The sequence below is a fragment of the Zootoca vivipara genome, chromosome 5, assembly GCF_965207765.1.
Source record: "Zootoca vivipara chromosome 5, rZooViv2.hap1.1, whole genome shotgun sequence".
NCBI classification, from domain to species: domain Eukaryota; kingdom Metazoa; phylum Chordata; class Lepidosauria; order Squamata; family Lacertidae; genus Zootoca; species Zootoca vivipara.
In genome coordinates, this window is record NC_142588.1 from 47,016,309 (window position 1) to 47,034,573 (window position 18,265).

At 38.2% G+C, this 18,265-nt stretch overlaps 1 protein-coding gene across 1 annotated transcript in view; it reads right to left on the reverse strand.

Moving 5' to 3' along the window:
- ATRNL1 (attractin like 1) overlaps positions 1-18,265 on the reverse strand; it is a 497,126-nt gene that overhangs the window by 378,614 nt on the left and 100,247 nt on the right. Inside the window, exons 12-16 of the mRNA XM_060274775.2 lie at positions 17,585-17,793; positions 13,985-14,103; positions 5,582-5,714; positions 4,420-4,601; positions 1,330-1,543 (exon numbers count right to left, since the gene is read on the reverse strand). Coding sequence (XP_060130758.2) covers positions 1,330-1,543; positions 4,420-4,601; positions 5,582-5,714; positions 13,985-14,103; positions 17,585-17,793 — 857 coding nt within the window. The remainder of the gene's footprint in view (positions 1-1,329; positions 1,544-4,419; positions 4,602-5,581; positions 5,715-13,984; positions 14,104-17,584; positions 17,794-18,265) is intronic.

The following is an 18,265-nucleotide window of genomic DNA, read 5'->3' on the forward strand; positions in this document are numbered from 1 at the left end:
GTTCCCTCGTTGCGAGAAGCCAAGTTGCAGGGAACTAGGCAGAGGGCCTTCTCGGTGGTGGCGCCTGCCCTGTGGAACGCCCTCCCAACAGATGTCAAAGAGGAAAACAACTACCAGACTTTTAGAAGACATCTGAAGGCAGCCCTGTTCAGGGAGGCTTTTAATGTTTAATAGATTACTGTGTTTTATTTTTCTGTTGGAAGCCGCCAGATGGGCGGGGTATAAATAATAAATAATAAATTATTATTATTATTATTATTATTATTATTATTATTATTATTATTATTATTATTATTATAGAATTGGGACTACCATCTATAGTAGCAAGGGCCCATGCCAGGATAGTTATCTACTATAAATCCCTCGCAGATATTCAAAACTCCCCACTAGCCAAACAAGCCTTCACAGCCCTCACCGGTAGCAGCAGCTGGTCTAAGGCCATGGAATCCATTTGTGTTCGTTACTCCCTTCCAGACTTTGCTGACTTCATGGGATAACAACAAAATCCGTAGCTGGATCTTAGCTAGGGATGAAGCTTTCGACCTAGCACAATCTAAGGCGGCTAAAATCTCCACGTGGCTTCCCCATGTGAAGGTAGTTAGATCTCTGGCCCACTATTTGTGTGATTTAACAAACCCCAAGCTAAGAAGGGCTTTCACACTAGCCCGATTCCACGCCATACCTACAGCATTCTTAAATGGCGTTTTTTCCAACATACCATTGACTCTGCCCATGCAATGAGGGAATGATAGAGGACTATATACACTTTTTCTTTTACTGTTTTCTATATGACCCTGTAAGATCCAGGCTTCTCCTTTCAATCCCGACGACCATCTTACGGGACATCGATCGCATGAAGTTTTTACTGGTGGACGCCAACCCCTTGGTTTTACGTGACATAGCTATCTATATTTTACAGGCCCTTAAACTCAGGGCCGCTTTCCTGGCCAACCAGCCAGGCCCTAGTCCTATGTAAATTCCTGTTATATTTTTAGCCAACACGCATTGCTTTCGCCTTTACCCAACCAGTTGCATTTACCTGGATTTTATATTTAATGTTCTAATTGTATTTGCTGTAGTTTTATTGCTGTGTGACAGTTGCCTGTCTGTTTGTACCTGTGCTATGGCCATACGGCTAATGCAATAAATGTTGTTGTTGTTGTTGTTGTTGTTGTTGTTGTTGTTGTTGACTATCTCAGACTAGGAGGAGACTGTTCTCTCTGAACCAACCTTTCTTCCAACATTCATTATGCACATACTGTACTAAAGAAAACATGCTGGAGCAAATTGTTCCAAAAAGAATATTTGTAATATGGTAAGCTCTCTTACCAACAGGTTTCTCACATACGAGGCCATCGGCCATAGCCGTACATGGATTTGCTTTCAGACCAGCAACCTCTGCCCTTTCAAGATAGGCACAGAATCCAGAGTCATTTGGTTCTCCAGGAAGCCACTGCAATGTTGTGTTCGTAAAGGGAGACATATCATCCCATCCCCAATAGGAGATGTTGATCTTCCGTAGGCCAACCCAGGGTGATATTTTCTGTGAAGGATGAAAAGGGGAACCACATGAATCAGTAGCATTGCTTTCTCTCCTCATCCCTCTCATCAATTCTTTTGTATTGTTTCAAATACATTCATGGTGGTTTCTTCAACCATTTGTGCATTTGTGGAACATATTTTATCCCATGTATTAGGTCTTCCTAAAAAATGCTGCAGTGAATAAAGCTTCTATTCTCTTAAAGTGAACTCCTGTCCTGGTACCAAGAAGGAAAATCCAGTAAAGAATAAGGGTGGGAGGAGCAAAGATGGCTTAAAAGGACATGGCCAATTTGTGCCTAGCACACAGAAGATCCCAAAAATGAGAGTTTGGTTCCTGGATAGAAATAGATATATAATTTAGAGACATTGACTTACTCAATGAATTAATAAAACAAAGGCCGTGTTGCGGCCTGCAATCTGGGTGCTCACCCTCTTCCCCCCGGGCCTAGTGGGGGCCTTGCAGCCTGGCAGGGGCCTAGGGGCCCACATAAAACAAAGGTCGTGCTGTGGCCTGCGATCCGGGCGCTCCCCCAGGGGCCTAGTGGGGCCTGGCAGGGGCCTACATAAAACAAAGGCCGTGCTGTGTCCTGCTATCAAGGTGCTCGCCCTCTCCCCCGGGCCTAGTGGGGGCCTAGCAGCCTAGGGGTCTGGTAATGGCCGCCTTGGTGGTTTCAGTTGCTTGGTTGATGATGTCATTATTTGGTGCCGCCCTTCAGAGCTTTTGCTGGTGACAGCATGCAATCTGCCTTTCTATTGGATGCTGCTGGAGTCTTCAGAGCTTTTGCTGGTGACGTCTAATTTGGGCGCCACTTTTTTGCGTTTATTCACTATTTTAGGTGTGAAAGCTGTGCTTTTTTGGAATTTTTTTTTTTATGCCAGATCCCTCACTGATGGGCATGGAATGTTGTGGCCAAATCTGTTACATTACGGAGAAAAATGTATATTCCAGCCCACTACATGGTCTGAGGGACGGTGGACCGGGCCACGGATGAAAAAGGTTGCTGATCCCCTGCTCTACAGAGATGCTCAGCTGACACCTTCATATTGGTGTCTTTGGTGCCAGGTGAAGACCTTTTTATTCAGTCATGCTTTTTAAACTGCGTTTTAAATTCAGACTGTTTTATGCTATCTCCATTGCAATGTAAGTTTTGTGCTGTTATTTATTGTACTTTGCTGCTGTTATTTATATATAGAATTTTTAACATAGTTTTATTCATATGTAGCCTAGAGAATACTTATTGATAGTTACATAAATTTTATAAATAATAATAATTCAAGCATTTAACTGATGTAGTATTCTTCCCTATATAAAAAATCATTCAGTCAGACGTACATTTATATTCTTATTTTCAAATAGTTTATATTAATCCAAAAGACATTTATTTTACAAAAAGCATTGCTTTAAATACGAAAAGATTTTAACACTCAAACAAGCAGAAATATTTCAGATTAGCAGACATTTCTCAGCTGTTCTGCCTACATTTGTGAACCTTACTAAACTATCTGTAACAGTCATCTGAAATGAAATTGTATGTCCTAAATCATTATGATTCGAGCCCGAACGAGCAGGCATATGAAGGGAAATCAAGGGAAATCTCAGCAAGCTTCTCTGGCAACTGATAGCACATTCAAAATGACTTACACACAATAAATGGAATGGGATGGATAGAGAGATAGGAATGTAAGAGAAATTACTTTTTTGGAAGGGGGAAACAGAAGCGAGATAAAGCATAAATCACTGTAACATTTCATTAGAAGTTTTTGATAAGTAAATAATCATTTGACCCAAAATACCTCCTTAAAGTGCATGGATTTGTCTACCTGTAGTGTATACTGCAAGGGAGTTATCTCAAATTTATATAGCTTAGGTGTCTCAACACATAATTCATTTGAATAAAGGTATGTTTGGTATGGTGTCACCTTCAGAAATTTCAGAAAATCCAGAAAATGAAAACAACCATTTCTCCAGTTACCAAACTTGTCAAAATGACAGGCTGTCATCAGTTGTATTCTCAGATTTATGAGGCTTCTTTTACCATTTCATCTAGAGATGTGTGTCTGTATATATGTGTGTGAATATATGTGTGTGCATACCTACATTAAGGCAGGTCAAAGCAAAACTGTCCACAAATCTTGCCACTGTCTTCTTAGGTGCTGAACTTCGGGAACTAGTCTGCTTGTTTTCAGAAGAAGATACAATAGATCTGAAGGAGAGTGCTAGGAGTTCCCAGATCTGTGTGAACCTCCCCCATGTGTTAAAACACTGGATCCTTCTGAGAAAAATGAAAGGTGTTTGTTTCCAGTTCTAGCTAAGCCTGGCTCAAGCAACAGAGTCTGAGCTCTGGTGTCTTCCTATATCATTGGTTCTTCTATGGTCCTCACTTCTGAACTGCTTTGCAAACCTGTGTGCAGGTTAGCCCTTTGATCTGATGTTTTCTTTGTTCCAGCTTGTTAACCGGTGCCATCAACGGGCTTTTCCTTAGAGTGGGCACTTGTGCATTGCCAATAAAGAGGGAATGTGTAACACAGAAAGCCCAAAAAGAAAGCAAAATATTTGCATTAAAATTGAATATGCTCATTTATATGCAGATGTATACATTTAGAAATAATTACTATCCCAAGAGATCCTGTAGGCAGAATCGCTGCTGTGTGCACTACAGCAAATTAAGTGAAAAAATTTGGGGTCGTCTTATACATGGATAGTGCATAGGGTGGACTGGGGGGGCGTGTTATACATGGGAAAATATGGTATATGGATTTCATCAATATAATTAATAAAACCTGCCATATATAGCCGCTTAATTGTAAAAAAAATTATCAGAGCAGTTTACAAAAACATTTGCATATATGCACGTATGAATTAGACACTTGGGTTACCTGGAGGGTATATTTCTGTATTTCATCCAAAACGAACTCAACTTCTTTTGAGGTTGTTAATGAAGCAAGGATGCCATGTAAGCCATAGCAGTAAAGTCTTGCATTGTCATAATTTTCACGACTAGAGTTTATACGAAGGCAGGCATCTCCAACGTGATTCCATCCTTCTCCACACAGATGAGCTAGTAAAGAGTTACACAAGCTTAAAGTAGTTGTGAAAGAAAAAAACATCACATTTAGAACTAGGCTTTAGAATGATCTTTTCAGAACACAGTTCATCTAAAAGGCACATCACCTACATATTCAGCTAGAACTGTGGTTCCCAACGTGGGGCAACACAGGGGGGGTTGATTTTTAAGGGGGCAATTCAATAATGAGTTATTAACAAGCCTTTTAGGCTTCCTCCACGTGAACAGGAGTTCACTTTTTGAATATTATTATACGTCACGGGGGGGGGGGCAATCAGGATTTTAGAAATGCTTGGTGGAGCATGGCCAAAAAAAGGTTGGGAACCACAGAGCTAGAACCAGGGTATCACTTCCATGGATGGAAGGGCTCCTTCTGTTCACAAAAGCAACCAAGATCCAGCAGAGGCTCCCTGCTCAAGGAGGAAGGTAGGGGATTTTTTTTTACCATTCTCCCTTCCTGCATCACTTCTCATGCTCCTCCAGGTGATCCCCCCAAAAAACTTTCTTGAGCACAGGGATATGCAGGAGGAAGATTCAACAAAAAGCACCTCCTCCCCCATGCACTTCCTCCGGGGGTCATGGCAACAGATGTTTTACATTAAAATGATCTAACAGAACTAACATTTTCAATCGGTGAAGTATAACTACAATAATAGGAGCACATTGTGATATACAATGGGTTAATGCCAAATCTCAGGGAAATAAGGTTTGCAATACTACACTTTGCATCAACATGAAGGTGGCATGTGAATACCATAGAAAACTATATAGAAATAAAATATTATCTAGAAGAACACAGCTAAAGTTGTGCATATTCCTTGTCATTTTGGATGGATTATACCCAGTAGTCAAGGCTATAGTTCTTTGCGTTGAATTTTGAAAAGTCTGCATTCCTAACACGGATCTGAAACTTCTTCCCCTTTTACCCAATAACGCTTAAAAAAATATTTTTGAACACATTATTTCCCCTTTACCTGGTAATGCTTGGCATTCTTGCTGTCGCTGGTCCCACTGGCAGTTGAGGTTTAGTGAACAACTTTTACAGCTTGTCAGCTTATTACAGATCTGTTCATTTCTTACATGACATTTGGTGTAGTTTTTCACAGACTAGAATATAAGCACACATACATAACACGTCAATTCTCAGAATGGAGAAAGCTTAAAAATTCTGAAGGGACTGACTGGCCTAAATATACAAGTAATAGGAAGGTAAATGTTAATAGAGTTAAAGTCGTGGCACTTACCCATTTTTTTTTAAAGAAAAGAAGGTAAATAATACATTGCAACCATTTCCTAAGTTTTAAAATTCATCATTTAAAAATAATCATGAAAAAATAATTAAACAATAAACAAAAGTTTAATATTAATGAAAACAAGCTTTTAGAAGATTGCTTTTAAGAATCTGGCAATTGTCTTTCAGTTATTTAGAAATAGCACAGACTAATAATTACTTCATAAATAAATGTTAGGCGCCTGTTTCTTGGGCTAGTGAACTTGTTTTTTTTCTGATGGTTAGGGTCATGTGGACAGAAGTGCTCAATTAGCATTGGGAATGCCTGAGTTGAAGGACCTACATGGTCACAATTCATTTGGTTGTCTAAAGTATTTCCTCAAACCTGCAGCTATGAAACATTCCACTTCTGTTTCGGGCTAATTAATGATCTGATTTCTACTGAAACTTCTTGGAAACACTTCAGAGGCATTGTCACCTGATGTCATTATGACATCAGGTGACTGACAGGTAGGCAGCCCCTAAGTTGACAGCTTGTGGAGATAAAGATAATGATATTGGTCCTGCTTTAACACATAACGCAACTGCTATTTTCTTTCAATTTCTGCGTAAAAAAATGTCAAGATCTACATGTGCGTCTTCAGAAGAAGAAAAGGCTAAGTAGTAAACCCTATACAAAACTGGAGTGGAGTCACTAAGGCAGTATGATGATGTCTTGTATGGCTCCTTCCAGGAACTCCTGCAGCCCAGCTGGTGTCAAATGTATTGCTTTCCTTTCCTTTGGACCACCTCAGCAAGGGTGGGGGTGGGGCTTGCCATCTGGGCAGGCCCAGATGTAGGAGGCCGCAGTTACAAGTTAGAAGATCAATCTGATTGATGTAAGGTCCAAGTGCTACAGGTTGCCTTCAGCAGTGGGAGGGATCATCGTGTCTCTCTGGTCAGCTACTGCCCATCTTAAGCTGGGCTGCATCCATAGCAGTGACCAGAGGAGGAATGACCATTGGGAAGGATCCAGAGAGAAGAAATGGCATACTGCATCTGCACAACCAGACAACTCATCTGCCCCAGCTGCAACAAAACATACCTCTCCCATATCAGTTTCTATGGCCACAGCAGGCATTGTAACCTTCCAACTATTTGACTTCACCCTGAAAGGCACATTCCTCCATTTCTCCTGAGACAACAACAATGGAGGCAAGTGGGGATTGTCGCTGCATGTATTTTCAGAAAATGCAAGATAAAGTTATGGAATAGAAGAACAAAAGAAAGCATAGGCCTCCAGTTCCAAGTAATGTAATGGACACACATCAAATTTTAGCTGGGTGCTCCCTTCACACTTAATTAGAGCTTAGTTTATTCTGTGCTCAGGCATCCATGCTAGAACATGAAATGTAAAGTGAGGGTTAGCCTTAAGAAGAAAGCAACAAAAATGAGTAGAGTTTAGAATGTATGACATCTGGGGGAAAGCTGAAAGGAAGGAAGCATGCTGTGTACAGAGAAAACAGATGGGGGGGGGGGACATGATAGGGGTTTTTGAAGAAAAAAAACCCAGCTGCCATAACATATGTACAACGGAAACAGTGATGTTTCCTTCTGTGAGGGAGAACAGATAAGTGTTTGTGGAGGAAGGAATGAAGTGTAGGAAATCTTGTCGTTGCAGTATTTTGAATTAAGTGTCCTATGCCATCTTTTTCTTTTGCCAATTAAAAGCACATAGATAAAATTATTTAATGGACAAAGCAATTGTCTGTATAGCAGTAGTACAGTGTTGGGACTTGGTACAGCAATCTAATATTGAGAATTAGGAACACTGTCCTTTTTAAATACTACATTCATTTTTTAAAATACCAGTTGTCGACAAGATCATATTGAACCATGTGGAATACACCATGAAACACAAACTATTTTAAGGTGTTGAAGAAAGGTATTACAAGATGTTTAGATATAAATACAGAAACAGAACCATGTTCTGTTATAAGAACTCTACAGAGCTATGTGCATAACCAATTAGCTAGAGCAAAATATGCAAAGCGACAGAAGGTAAGCCTGTAAAAAAATGCACAGATGAATTTCAGAAGACCTTTTTATACCTTTCTGCATTTAGTTTGGCTCAGCCATTATACATTATTGACAATGCTGCCTGTGAGGTATATTACAATGAATTTTAAATTGCAAGTAAGCACCATCTGCTCACTTAACACTGTCCTCACCTAATATTCCTTGTTAACATGTCATTATCGCAATGTCAAAATCCTGAAAAGTTCAGGCTGCTTTCGAAAATGAACCCATATGGTAGTAAGCAGCATTGAGGGTAAAAAAAAAAGCTTAGGGGGAAAAAGTATTCTTACTGGTTTCACAGTATGGTTTTCTGACTCTAGATAACCAAAGGCTATTTAACAATGTTTGACTTTAAAAAGAACTACTAATAACTACTGTCTGTATTGTCTGTAGTCACCTGCTTCCAAGCTTTATTTCCTTTAAATCCAATTTACACATTCCTTTCTGGACAAATCTCAACAGCCTAGTGTAAATGCAAATCCAGTAGGTGGTTATTGTTAACACTAAGGTCTTAGTCTGAGCTAACATCTGTTGCACAAGTTTTATTATAGGTGTAAGTTTAAAAATACATGAATAGAAGGGCATGAATAAGCAGACTAATTTCCAACTGTCATATTTTCTTACACAGTGGGAGGATATATTCCAGGAAGTCCCACTATGTTCTTGAGTGAGATGTTGTTTCATGAATGGTAAATTTGCATGTGCACAAAGCGGAATACATAAGCATCTATGATACAAACCCACTACACCAGAGCTTTCCAAACTTTTCATGTTGGTGACACACTTTTTAGACATGCATCATTTTGCAACACAGTAATTCAGTTTTCCTAGCAAACCAGAGGTTAAACTAACCCCTTTCCAGCCCTGGGAGGTGTGCAGGGAGCATTTGTGCGACACACCTACACACTGCAGCTGACACACTAATGTGTCACGACACACAGTTTGGAAAGCTCTGCACTATACTTTTTGGCATCTATTCCCAGGACTTTCTCTCCACACCTGAATAATTTAGGGTTAGCACCACAGTTCAAATCAGTCGTAAAGAAAACTGCTGCCTGGACCTAATGTCACTTCAAAACCCAGTTAGACTCACATGGCAGTAGTTGGTCTTATATTTTCATCCTGATAAAATTTAAACTGTTTGTTCCACCTCCTCCCACAAAAAAATCCTCTGATGCCTTCAATGTTTTCCATGACTTATCAAAAATAATTGCTAGCAGCTCAGTATGTTCATTAGTTTATCCCCTTAAGATCTGAAGAAGCATCTACAGTTGCCCAACTTATTGAAATACTTCAAGGTTTGTTTTGTTTACGCCAGTTTCTGGCTATTTTAAATACTCCCTTGTTCCTTATCAACACTACAAATGACAGTTCATTTTCTGCCTAAGTTTCTGTGAATGCTTGTGTTTTCTTATTAAAAGTTGCATGAAGATTCTAAGATATCTAAACAGCCACATTTATCTACAGAAGGTCTAGAAAGACTTTCCCCTCATATTTGTTTTTCCATTCCATCCTTGAGTCCTGATTTGCTGGATCTCAAAGCAAGAGTTATCTTTTATACAGCTATAGACTTTTTGTTTGGCTGATCATAAGATATTGTCGTCGTCCCCACACACGCACACACGGCCCATTGCTTCCTTCCTTTTCAGAGTGACATAATTACAGTATTAATGTTGATGTTTATATTTATTTAAAGGCATTTATAACCTACCCTTCAGCCAAAAAGTTTGGAAGAACCTTAGACCAACTTCAAAACCACTGTTTAAGGTACTGGCTTGTTCCAACCCAGGTAATCATAGTTTCCCAATCTGAATGAAATAGAAACAGGAATATATGTTTAATTGAAGACTTGTGGGTATAATCACAGTGGACTGAGAAAAGGGGTTGTTTGGATGGGCACAAGGCTTGTTTATGTCTTAGCTTTGAAAGCTAAGAAATTGTTTAAACAAGTATGTGAATCAAGTTCAGTTCTGAGAGGAATTAAGTGAGCGTAGAGTACAACACCCGAAGTATGTACTTTTGTGTTAAGGTAGAAAGGTGTGCTGGAAGTAATGGAATGGGATTCATCTAACTAGCCACATCAGTGGAAGCCCTGCGCAATGACTTCTGCTTATGCAATAGTGCTTTCCCCCACCCTCCTACCCCCACATGCCGCCCCCCTCAAACTGGCTTGGGGGCTGGGATAACGTAAATATATTGCAGGGTGAGGAAAGGGGGAATTATTACATCTTGCAAGCTGAAATGCTTGCACAGACAGAAGGATTCGAAGAGCACAACGCTGAATTTCACTCATGGAGCCAGATTTCTCCTGTTACAGGTGAAGAAAGGAATAGCATCTCAACTAAAGGTGCTTTTTTCATTAAGAAATTATGTGGCACTCAGGCAAGTATTTCTGAGTCATCCCTATAGCTTGCCTATGTTCATGTGAACACAAAAGGAAGTGTCATTGTTCAATGCAGGGAAAATCAAACCACGCCATTAGTTTGCCCAATTTATATGAACTGATTTGTATTTGGCTTCTCATTCATACCAAGTTACAATGTTACGGTCTTTGCCTAGAAAGGGTTTTCCATTAACATTCAAAATTGATCTCACAGGTCTCTGATACAATTAATTCAGGGCTACAGCATAGTCTAATGATGAGAACTGTTAACAATTCTTGTGAATGGATATACCATGCAGGAATCAGCAAAGCATTATTTAATGAAGATCTGAATTGCATATTCAAAGATATTGTCTGCCTCCAGACACCAAATCACAGTGTAGCATGATGAGAATGAGCCACAGCAAGTCCTGGACTTGTGTGCTGGACCCCTCCACCTCTGGCAGGGCCTTGTGGTGTTATCTTTAATGTTATGAACTGCCCTGTGATCTTCAGGTGAAGGGAAGTATACAAGTTGTTGTTGTTGTTGTTGTTGTTGTTGTTGTTGTTGTTGTTGTTGTTGTAATGCTTCCAATTACTTTTCACCACAGTTTAATTTGTTGTCTGACTTTAAGTATGGTTTGTTTAAACAAGCCATATTGATAACCCATGGTTTGAAGCTTAATTGCTTCAAATAAATCACAGTTAAAATTAACCCCCGTTTTCAGGTTTGGATAACACAACAAACTAATCTAATGTGGAAGTGAAAACTTTCATAATTCCTCCTTGCAATTGTGCCAGAAGAGAAGGAAGACAGAGATGTGCAATAATACAGCTTACTGTGGCTCACCAGACCACAGAGTGAACATGTATAATAATGTGTTTTATTTTAGCCTACTCGGCTAAAGTTCCTGAAACACTGCACTCAAAATTTGCAGTTAAAAACTGGGCATGGGGAGTAAGTAGCAGGAGAAGTATTAAATGTCTGTATCTTAAAATTTAGTATAGATTTAGCAATACAGTATATGCATAGTATATTAATATAATGTTGTCTTTTTATGTCTGAATTAATCCAAATAGTTTAGATTGCTCTGGTTTGCTAAATAGTAACAATTTCAATCACATTGTCAAGAATTATGCTGAATATATATGAGCTTTGTATATCCCAGAAGCAACTAGAATTTCCCTTTTTGGATACAAAGGTATGGTTTAATGTTACACACACACAAAAACCAGCAAATTATCTGATGTTACAATAGCCAAAAAAATCATTCATATTATTCACAAGCTTGGGAGGTAATCTAGTTTTCTACCACATTTCTGTATATTGAACACAGCTGCAAGTGGAAAGGAATCCCCTGTCACCCACCCAGATTGGTAACACATATACCCCCCATTGTATGCACACAGAGAGCTACACTGGCACTGTGCACCTACTGTCATGTGTAGAGTATAAAATGGACCAGGTCCGTTTTTTGAAGGTAAAACAGTGGGCTGCAGGCAACAGCAAATGATTGAGCAAGATGAGCTTCAACACACTTTACATTTCAACTGTGTTTTCTGCGGTTTAGCATTCCTGACCTGTTTGGAATTTCAGCTTCATTGCTTTCTCAATAAAGATAATATATGATGTGGGGAAAGTCTAAAGTATAATTTCTGTTCATTATCCAGCTGTCCTTACCTAACAGGCCTTAAATGATATATACTTGTAATGTAATATTCTTGCTTTAGTACTTCTCTTTCTTTCATTTCCTAACTAGATTTTTTACCTTTGCATTTCTAAGCACCATGTATGAAATATCACATAAGCAGATATTTGGAACTTTCTTTTTAAAAATCATTACATGCAGTTTTTTCTAATATTTGTTTGCTTTTAAAAGAGAAATATTTATCATTGCTATAAATGTTTTTATCAACTCATGAAAAATAGCCACAGCATTTTGATGTGCTTCAGAGGGTTTGCCTTATCGCAGGTAATTTTACTCTGCTGTCAAAAGCACTACTGTATGCCACTGATAACACATAAGTAAAGTCAATCACTTTTGATAATAATCTTCATGTTTCTCCTCAAGGAAACATGTATCAGGGTGGTTAGGAGCAGGTGCAAAGGTGGAATCTTTTTTTAAAATGCAAAAAAAGTAAAGTAGTGGTAGATGTTTCCCCCTTCATTTTCTTACAAACAGTTTTATATACTATAGAAAACATGTGAAACTAGGAAAACATTTTTTTAAAACACAACTTAATAGTAATAAGAGGAAACATTAATGTATTCATAGTTATGGTTAACTGTGTATATATATTTGTGTGTGTGTGTGTGTGTGTGTGTGTGTGTGTAATATATATAAACGTGGAGAATTGCAAATCCCTAAATGTGTCACTATTGCTGTATCTCACAAATTAAATGATTAAATTAATGTTCTTATTTACCATATATTGCCATGTGCATTCAAGGTAGCAGACCAACACACACACACACACACACACACACACACGACAATGTCCCTAGATTCACTAGGTGATCTGTGTTGAAATCCTAAACACATTTACTGGGAATTAAGCTCCCATTGAACTCAATGGGAATTACAGCTGAGTAAGCAGGTATAGCATTAAACTGGAGGCCATGTATTTGTTTTAATCCCAGTTCAGGGTGGGCAACACTGAACTACCCCAGAGAGCTATTTTAACAGCAAAGACAGTAAAAATTGGCACTGTTATTGTTATTACCAGTAGTTCTTATTTCTTATTTAAGAACAATATTTTAGTTCAAGATACATAAACCTAATATAATAAGTATATCTTCAGTGGCTCTTAAACTCAGCCTGTAAATGTTATTTATTTATTCTGATCTCTTTATACCCTGGACTTCCTCCAATCCAGAGCACAGCACAGCTTCATCTAAGAAATCATTAAACTACGTCTAAAATTAAAAAAAACAGCCATAAAATCATTACATTACATGGAAGTACAACTGAACATCAGTGCAAGGGATCACACACACACCAACAGAAAACCAATTATGAACAAGAAGCCTGGAAAAACAAAAAATATGTTCAATTGATGTATAAATATAACCACCATGCGGCCAGTTCAATAAATGGGAGACCACCACCAAGAATGCCCTGTCTTGCATCACAACCTTCTATCTTTCATTAAGGAGGCATCCAAGAGCAGTCCTGCTGGAAGCCCACTTGCACTTTATGCCATATTTGTTTAACTTTTTGGATATATCCATAGTGAACAAAGTTTTGAGATGAGGTACAATAGGTAAGAATTTTTATTATATTTTTCTTTTGAGAAAGATTGAACAACTACTTAATATTCATTAACTTTGCTATGTCTGGAAATCCAGCAGGTTAGACAGGACTTTTAAGATGAAGATGACGATGAATAAGACGTAGCTCAGGTGTACTTTTTCCTAGATGATAACCCCACAATTCCCAAATGGCCATGTAAGAATATTTCAGAGAACTCTAGATGATGTGGATTGTCAACTAAGGCTTAAACTACGTGCTTGATTGGCCACCCCAATTTGTAAAGGAGGTGGTTCTATTACTTTCATTATTTCTCTTTCCAATTATATTATACGTCTTTGCAATTAATTTATGATGAAGTTAATTTCGTATGTATTTCAAACATCTGATTATAATGTGACATTTACATTTTGAAGGCACCAAAAGTGCAAATAAAGCAGTGTCATTAATGAAACTGCCACATATAAATACTCACCACACTGCAGTTACTGTTTGCAGAAATGCACTTCTTATCATCACACCATTGACAGCCATTTGTATTGGCAGTACAGCTGGCACAGTCTGCATATCTGTAACATCTGTCATCTGCCGCAGCTATAATACAAACGAAAGACATGGTGAAGCATCAAGATGAGAGACAAAGGATGTTGAACTTTTTAATTCACACGTTTTTAGCAGCTGCTGGAAACAATACCCAGCATTTATTCATTTTAAGTATAACCTTCAGTCTGAGAATAAAGTTTATTAACATGAAGCTAAATATGTTAACTACATGTTATTTATACCCCATTACCTGTCTGCAACACTTTTCTTGAAGGATTTCTGCCAATAAAAAAAAATCCATCGGAACAAAATCCAAAGCATCAGATGTGCCCAAATACTGTATACAAATGTGCTAGAAACTATTTTTTTGTGCTGTATTCTCATTTAGCTATTTAGTTTTACTTAGGGATGGCTATTTAGTTTTACTTTATTGCACAATTTAAAACAAGCATCTACCTGGACTGAGAAACTAATCAAAATGGATCCTTTCTGTGGCTGACTTGTGTGTCACCAGAACCGAGCTAGCCCCTGAGATAGTGGTTGGCCACAGCTTCTACTTATTTTGTAACAATATGTTGAGCCAAAGACATATAACCAAATATGAAAAAAGCTCAGAGTTGCAAACTTTGTGCCCCTTTGCCTCATTTTACACTCACAGCAACTCTATGAAAATGTTAAGCTGTGCATGGCTGGGCCAAGGACACCAACTGTGCTTCATGGCCAAATGGGGATTTGAACCCATATCTCCCCAGGCAAAGCTAAATGTTTATTTATTTACAATATATATCACTTTTCAGGTGGACATCATGAAGCATATAACTGGCATGCAGACTATAGCCATTTAATTTGTAACACCTATGCTAGGCTTCAGTTATATCTGCCATTGACATACATTTTATTTATCTATTATTATTTATTAAATTTATATACTGCCCTATACCCACAGGTCTCAGAGTGGTTCACAACATAAAAAATACTACTACTGCTACTGCTACTGGTGAAGATGATGGTGATGATGTATAATGCTAAAATAGGGAGAAATGGAGAGGTAAAGAGATAAAAGCTTGCTGACAAGCAATATATTTGGAGGGTGGGCTTTCTTCAAGAAATAAAATCCTAGATAAACACAGAAGTCTTAGAAGAAATGGAGCAGCTACATGTTAAGTGACTCCAAATGTAAGATGGGTGAGGGCTGGGAATACTGGGAATACTGGGAATGCAACTTGAATGCTGAACTGTAGTATAGTGTGCTCTCAGAAGGTCGTTTTCTACAAGCACCTTGGCAGGTGAAGTGCTATTACAGTAAGTAAACTTGTGGATCAGAGATAACTGTGTCTCACTGGTTTTCAGCTACACTACAGGAATTGGCTTAACCATACAAAAGGCTGATGAAAAGAGGTTCTGTTAGAAAAGGACCTATTGAGAGATCAATGTGTAGGATTTAAATCAGTGTTCAAAAAGAGGCCTGCTTGACTCAAAATAAAATGAAACCTGTCTTAAAGTATTCATAGAAAAGTTTAATTTATCACAAGCGTTGTACAAACTCAAAGAAGAGCAATCATTTTAATCATTTCACCAAGCAAAACCATGAGAAGCAGACCATGAAATACTATCAAGAGGTTACTTCAGGAAAAAAGCCACCTGCCTGAACCAAATTTACGTCAAAATTCAACTGCAGCCTCCTGCTTCAATCATGTCATCAGACTCTCTCCTATATTTGAAATCCTTTATTACATTCTGATCCTTGACACATTCATTTCTAACTCTTCTCCTTATCACAAAGCCCATGATGGCCTTTCTTTATGCTTTTCAAGCATCTCATCCTTACTCTTACACTTTTCAAAGACCTTTCATTTTTCCTCACCTTTCAGTCCAGCATTCACGTCTCATCTCTTTACCTTTTATTTATGAGGTTCTCAATAACTAAAGAACTGTTTTGTCCTTATTCAAGAAGTATCTTCTTGTGCCCTTAAAAAGGCCTTACAATAAATCGTCCCCAATTCATACCACTTCTCAAATATTTTCTGGTTTTACATGCTTTGCGCTGTTTCCCTTGCAATATTTTTTTTTACCTTTTCTAACTGTTTTTTTAGAATGAACTGTATCTTTATAATATTAATGCACTACAGTAGAATTAATCCTTATTGATTCTAAATCCCCCTCTCCCCAACTTTTACTAATTACTCCTTCCTGCTGCATCTCCACTGCCCACTTCTCTAGAGCAGCTCCCTCAAGAACAGTTGGTGGGGCAAGGCTACAGGAGCTATACAGTAGCAGAATGGGCCAGAAGGTCCTGTGCACAGACCTTCGCTTGCATATTTATAAGACTGTGAGGTTATTGTTGGTTTTTCTTTCAATACTGGTATATTTCCTAATGAACTACTAAAAGAATACTGAAGGAAATTGGTGGTGATCTACAAACGACAAGTACAGTAGTACCTCGGTTTACGAACTTCATCCGTTCCGGAAGTCCGTTCTTACACCAAAACCATTCTTAAACTGAGGCGCGCTTTCCCTAATGAGGCCTACCACCGCCAATGTCCTTCCACCGTTCGGCTTCCATTCTTAGACGTAGGCAAAGTTCCTAAACCGGGACACTACTTCCGGTTTTACGGAGTTCGTAAACAGGGCTGTTCTTAAACTGAGGTACCACTATACTAATTTAATATGGACATTATTCAATTTGGTTGTGTACTTTTTGATGTGTTTTATTTATTGTTTGACTATTTTAAGTTATATTTGTAATTATGTAATTTCTTTCATGTTCTAAGTCTCCTTGAGCATGGTTTTAACAATATAAAGGTGGCATACAAATAAAAGGATATATGTATGTACAACTTTATATGGCACTCAGCAGAGGTAAATCATATTCAGTTTACGAAAGGAATTATATATTTAGCTGCGCTTATTTTTATCTGTAAGCTGCCCTGAGCCCATCAGAGAAAAAGGCAGGGTATAAATAAATATATTATTAAAATAATATATCTACATTGTATCCTTTTTTTATCTAGGAATAAACACCTTTATAAAAGCTTATAAACATTTCTAGGAATACCTTTCAAACTTATACAGAACGTGCATAGAAAGGGGGAAGTGGGATTATAGCTGCTGGCCCTGTCCCATACGTGCATTCATCAGAAATGCAAGAGAGCCCATGCATACCAATGCTCCATGTATAGACTGCCTGCATAGTCAGGGATCTTACCTATACAGTTAGTACACTTGTAGGAACCTTGACACCTCCTGATGAATATATTTACAGAGTTATGCAACAACAAAAACCCTGTGTTGCAAAACAGAACAATCTGATAACATAAAGCAACACGTAGGCTAATAATATACTAAGAATATTTATATAACACTATCAAACTGTTTCTAAATTCACAATCGGAATATATTTACAGAGCAGCACCAGCACATGCAATCCGAATCCATCTATACTTGCATTTTGTTAAACTTATAGAAAGTGCTATGATATCATAGCACTGCTATCATTAAAACAATAATAATGACCAAGGGACAATTCACTTACCTGTTTTTCTGGGACACTTTGCCCTAAAAATGTTGTTCGCATGACCAGATTCCCACGACACACAGCGGTTTTTGTTCCATAAGCATCTTAACCCTGGCCCAGCAGTTTTACAAAGCTCTTCATCTCTGAATGCTTCACAGTTGGGAGGTTTGTACACAAGGATGTCATTTAACAGAACGCTTGAAAAACCTCCAAATATATACATGGACCTATAAAGTAATATAAAATAATATTGTGATTTTAGAAGGACATGCATCATCCAAGGCCAAGACTCTTGCCTCATTTGCCATCTCCATTTTATGTGAGAGAGTATTCACACTTACTAGTCCTAAGAAGTGTGTAGCTAAACTCCTTCTGCAAGATCCCACTGTTTTGGTTAGCATCAAAAAGAAATAAAATAAAATAATATATATATGGTGATGGAGGGGGCAGAGAAGCCTAGCCTGACACTCTGTATCTCACCTTCTCCGGTGAACCTAAAACAATCTCACACTTTTTCAATAAATGTAAAGTAATCTCAGAATGCTATACGGAACAGGCTTACACAAAAAATTTAAAAAAAATCATTTGATCCAGGCAAGGCAGGCACAAAAACAGCTCTCTGGTTCTTGAAGAAAGTTGAAGCTGTCTATTTGAGCGCCTGCCTACCTCTGCCATGCATAAAGTTACAAAGAATATCTG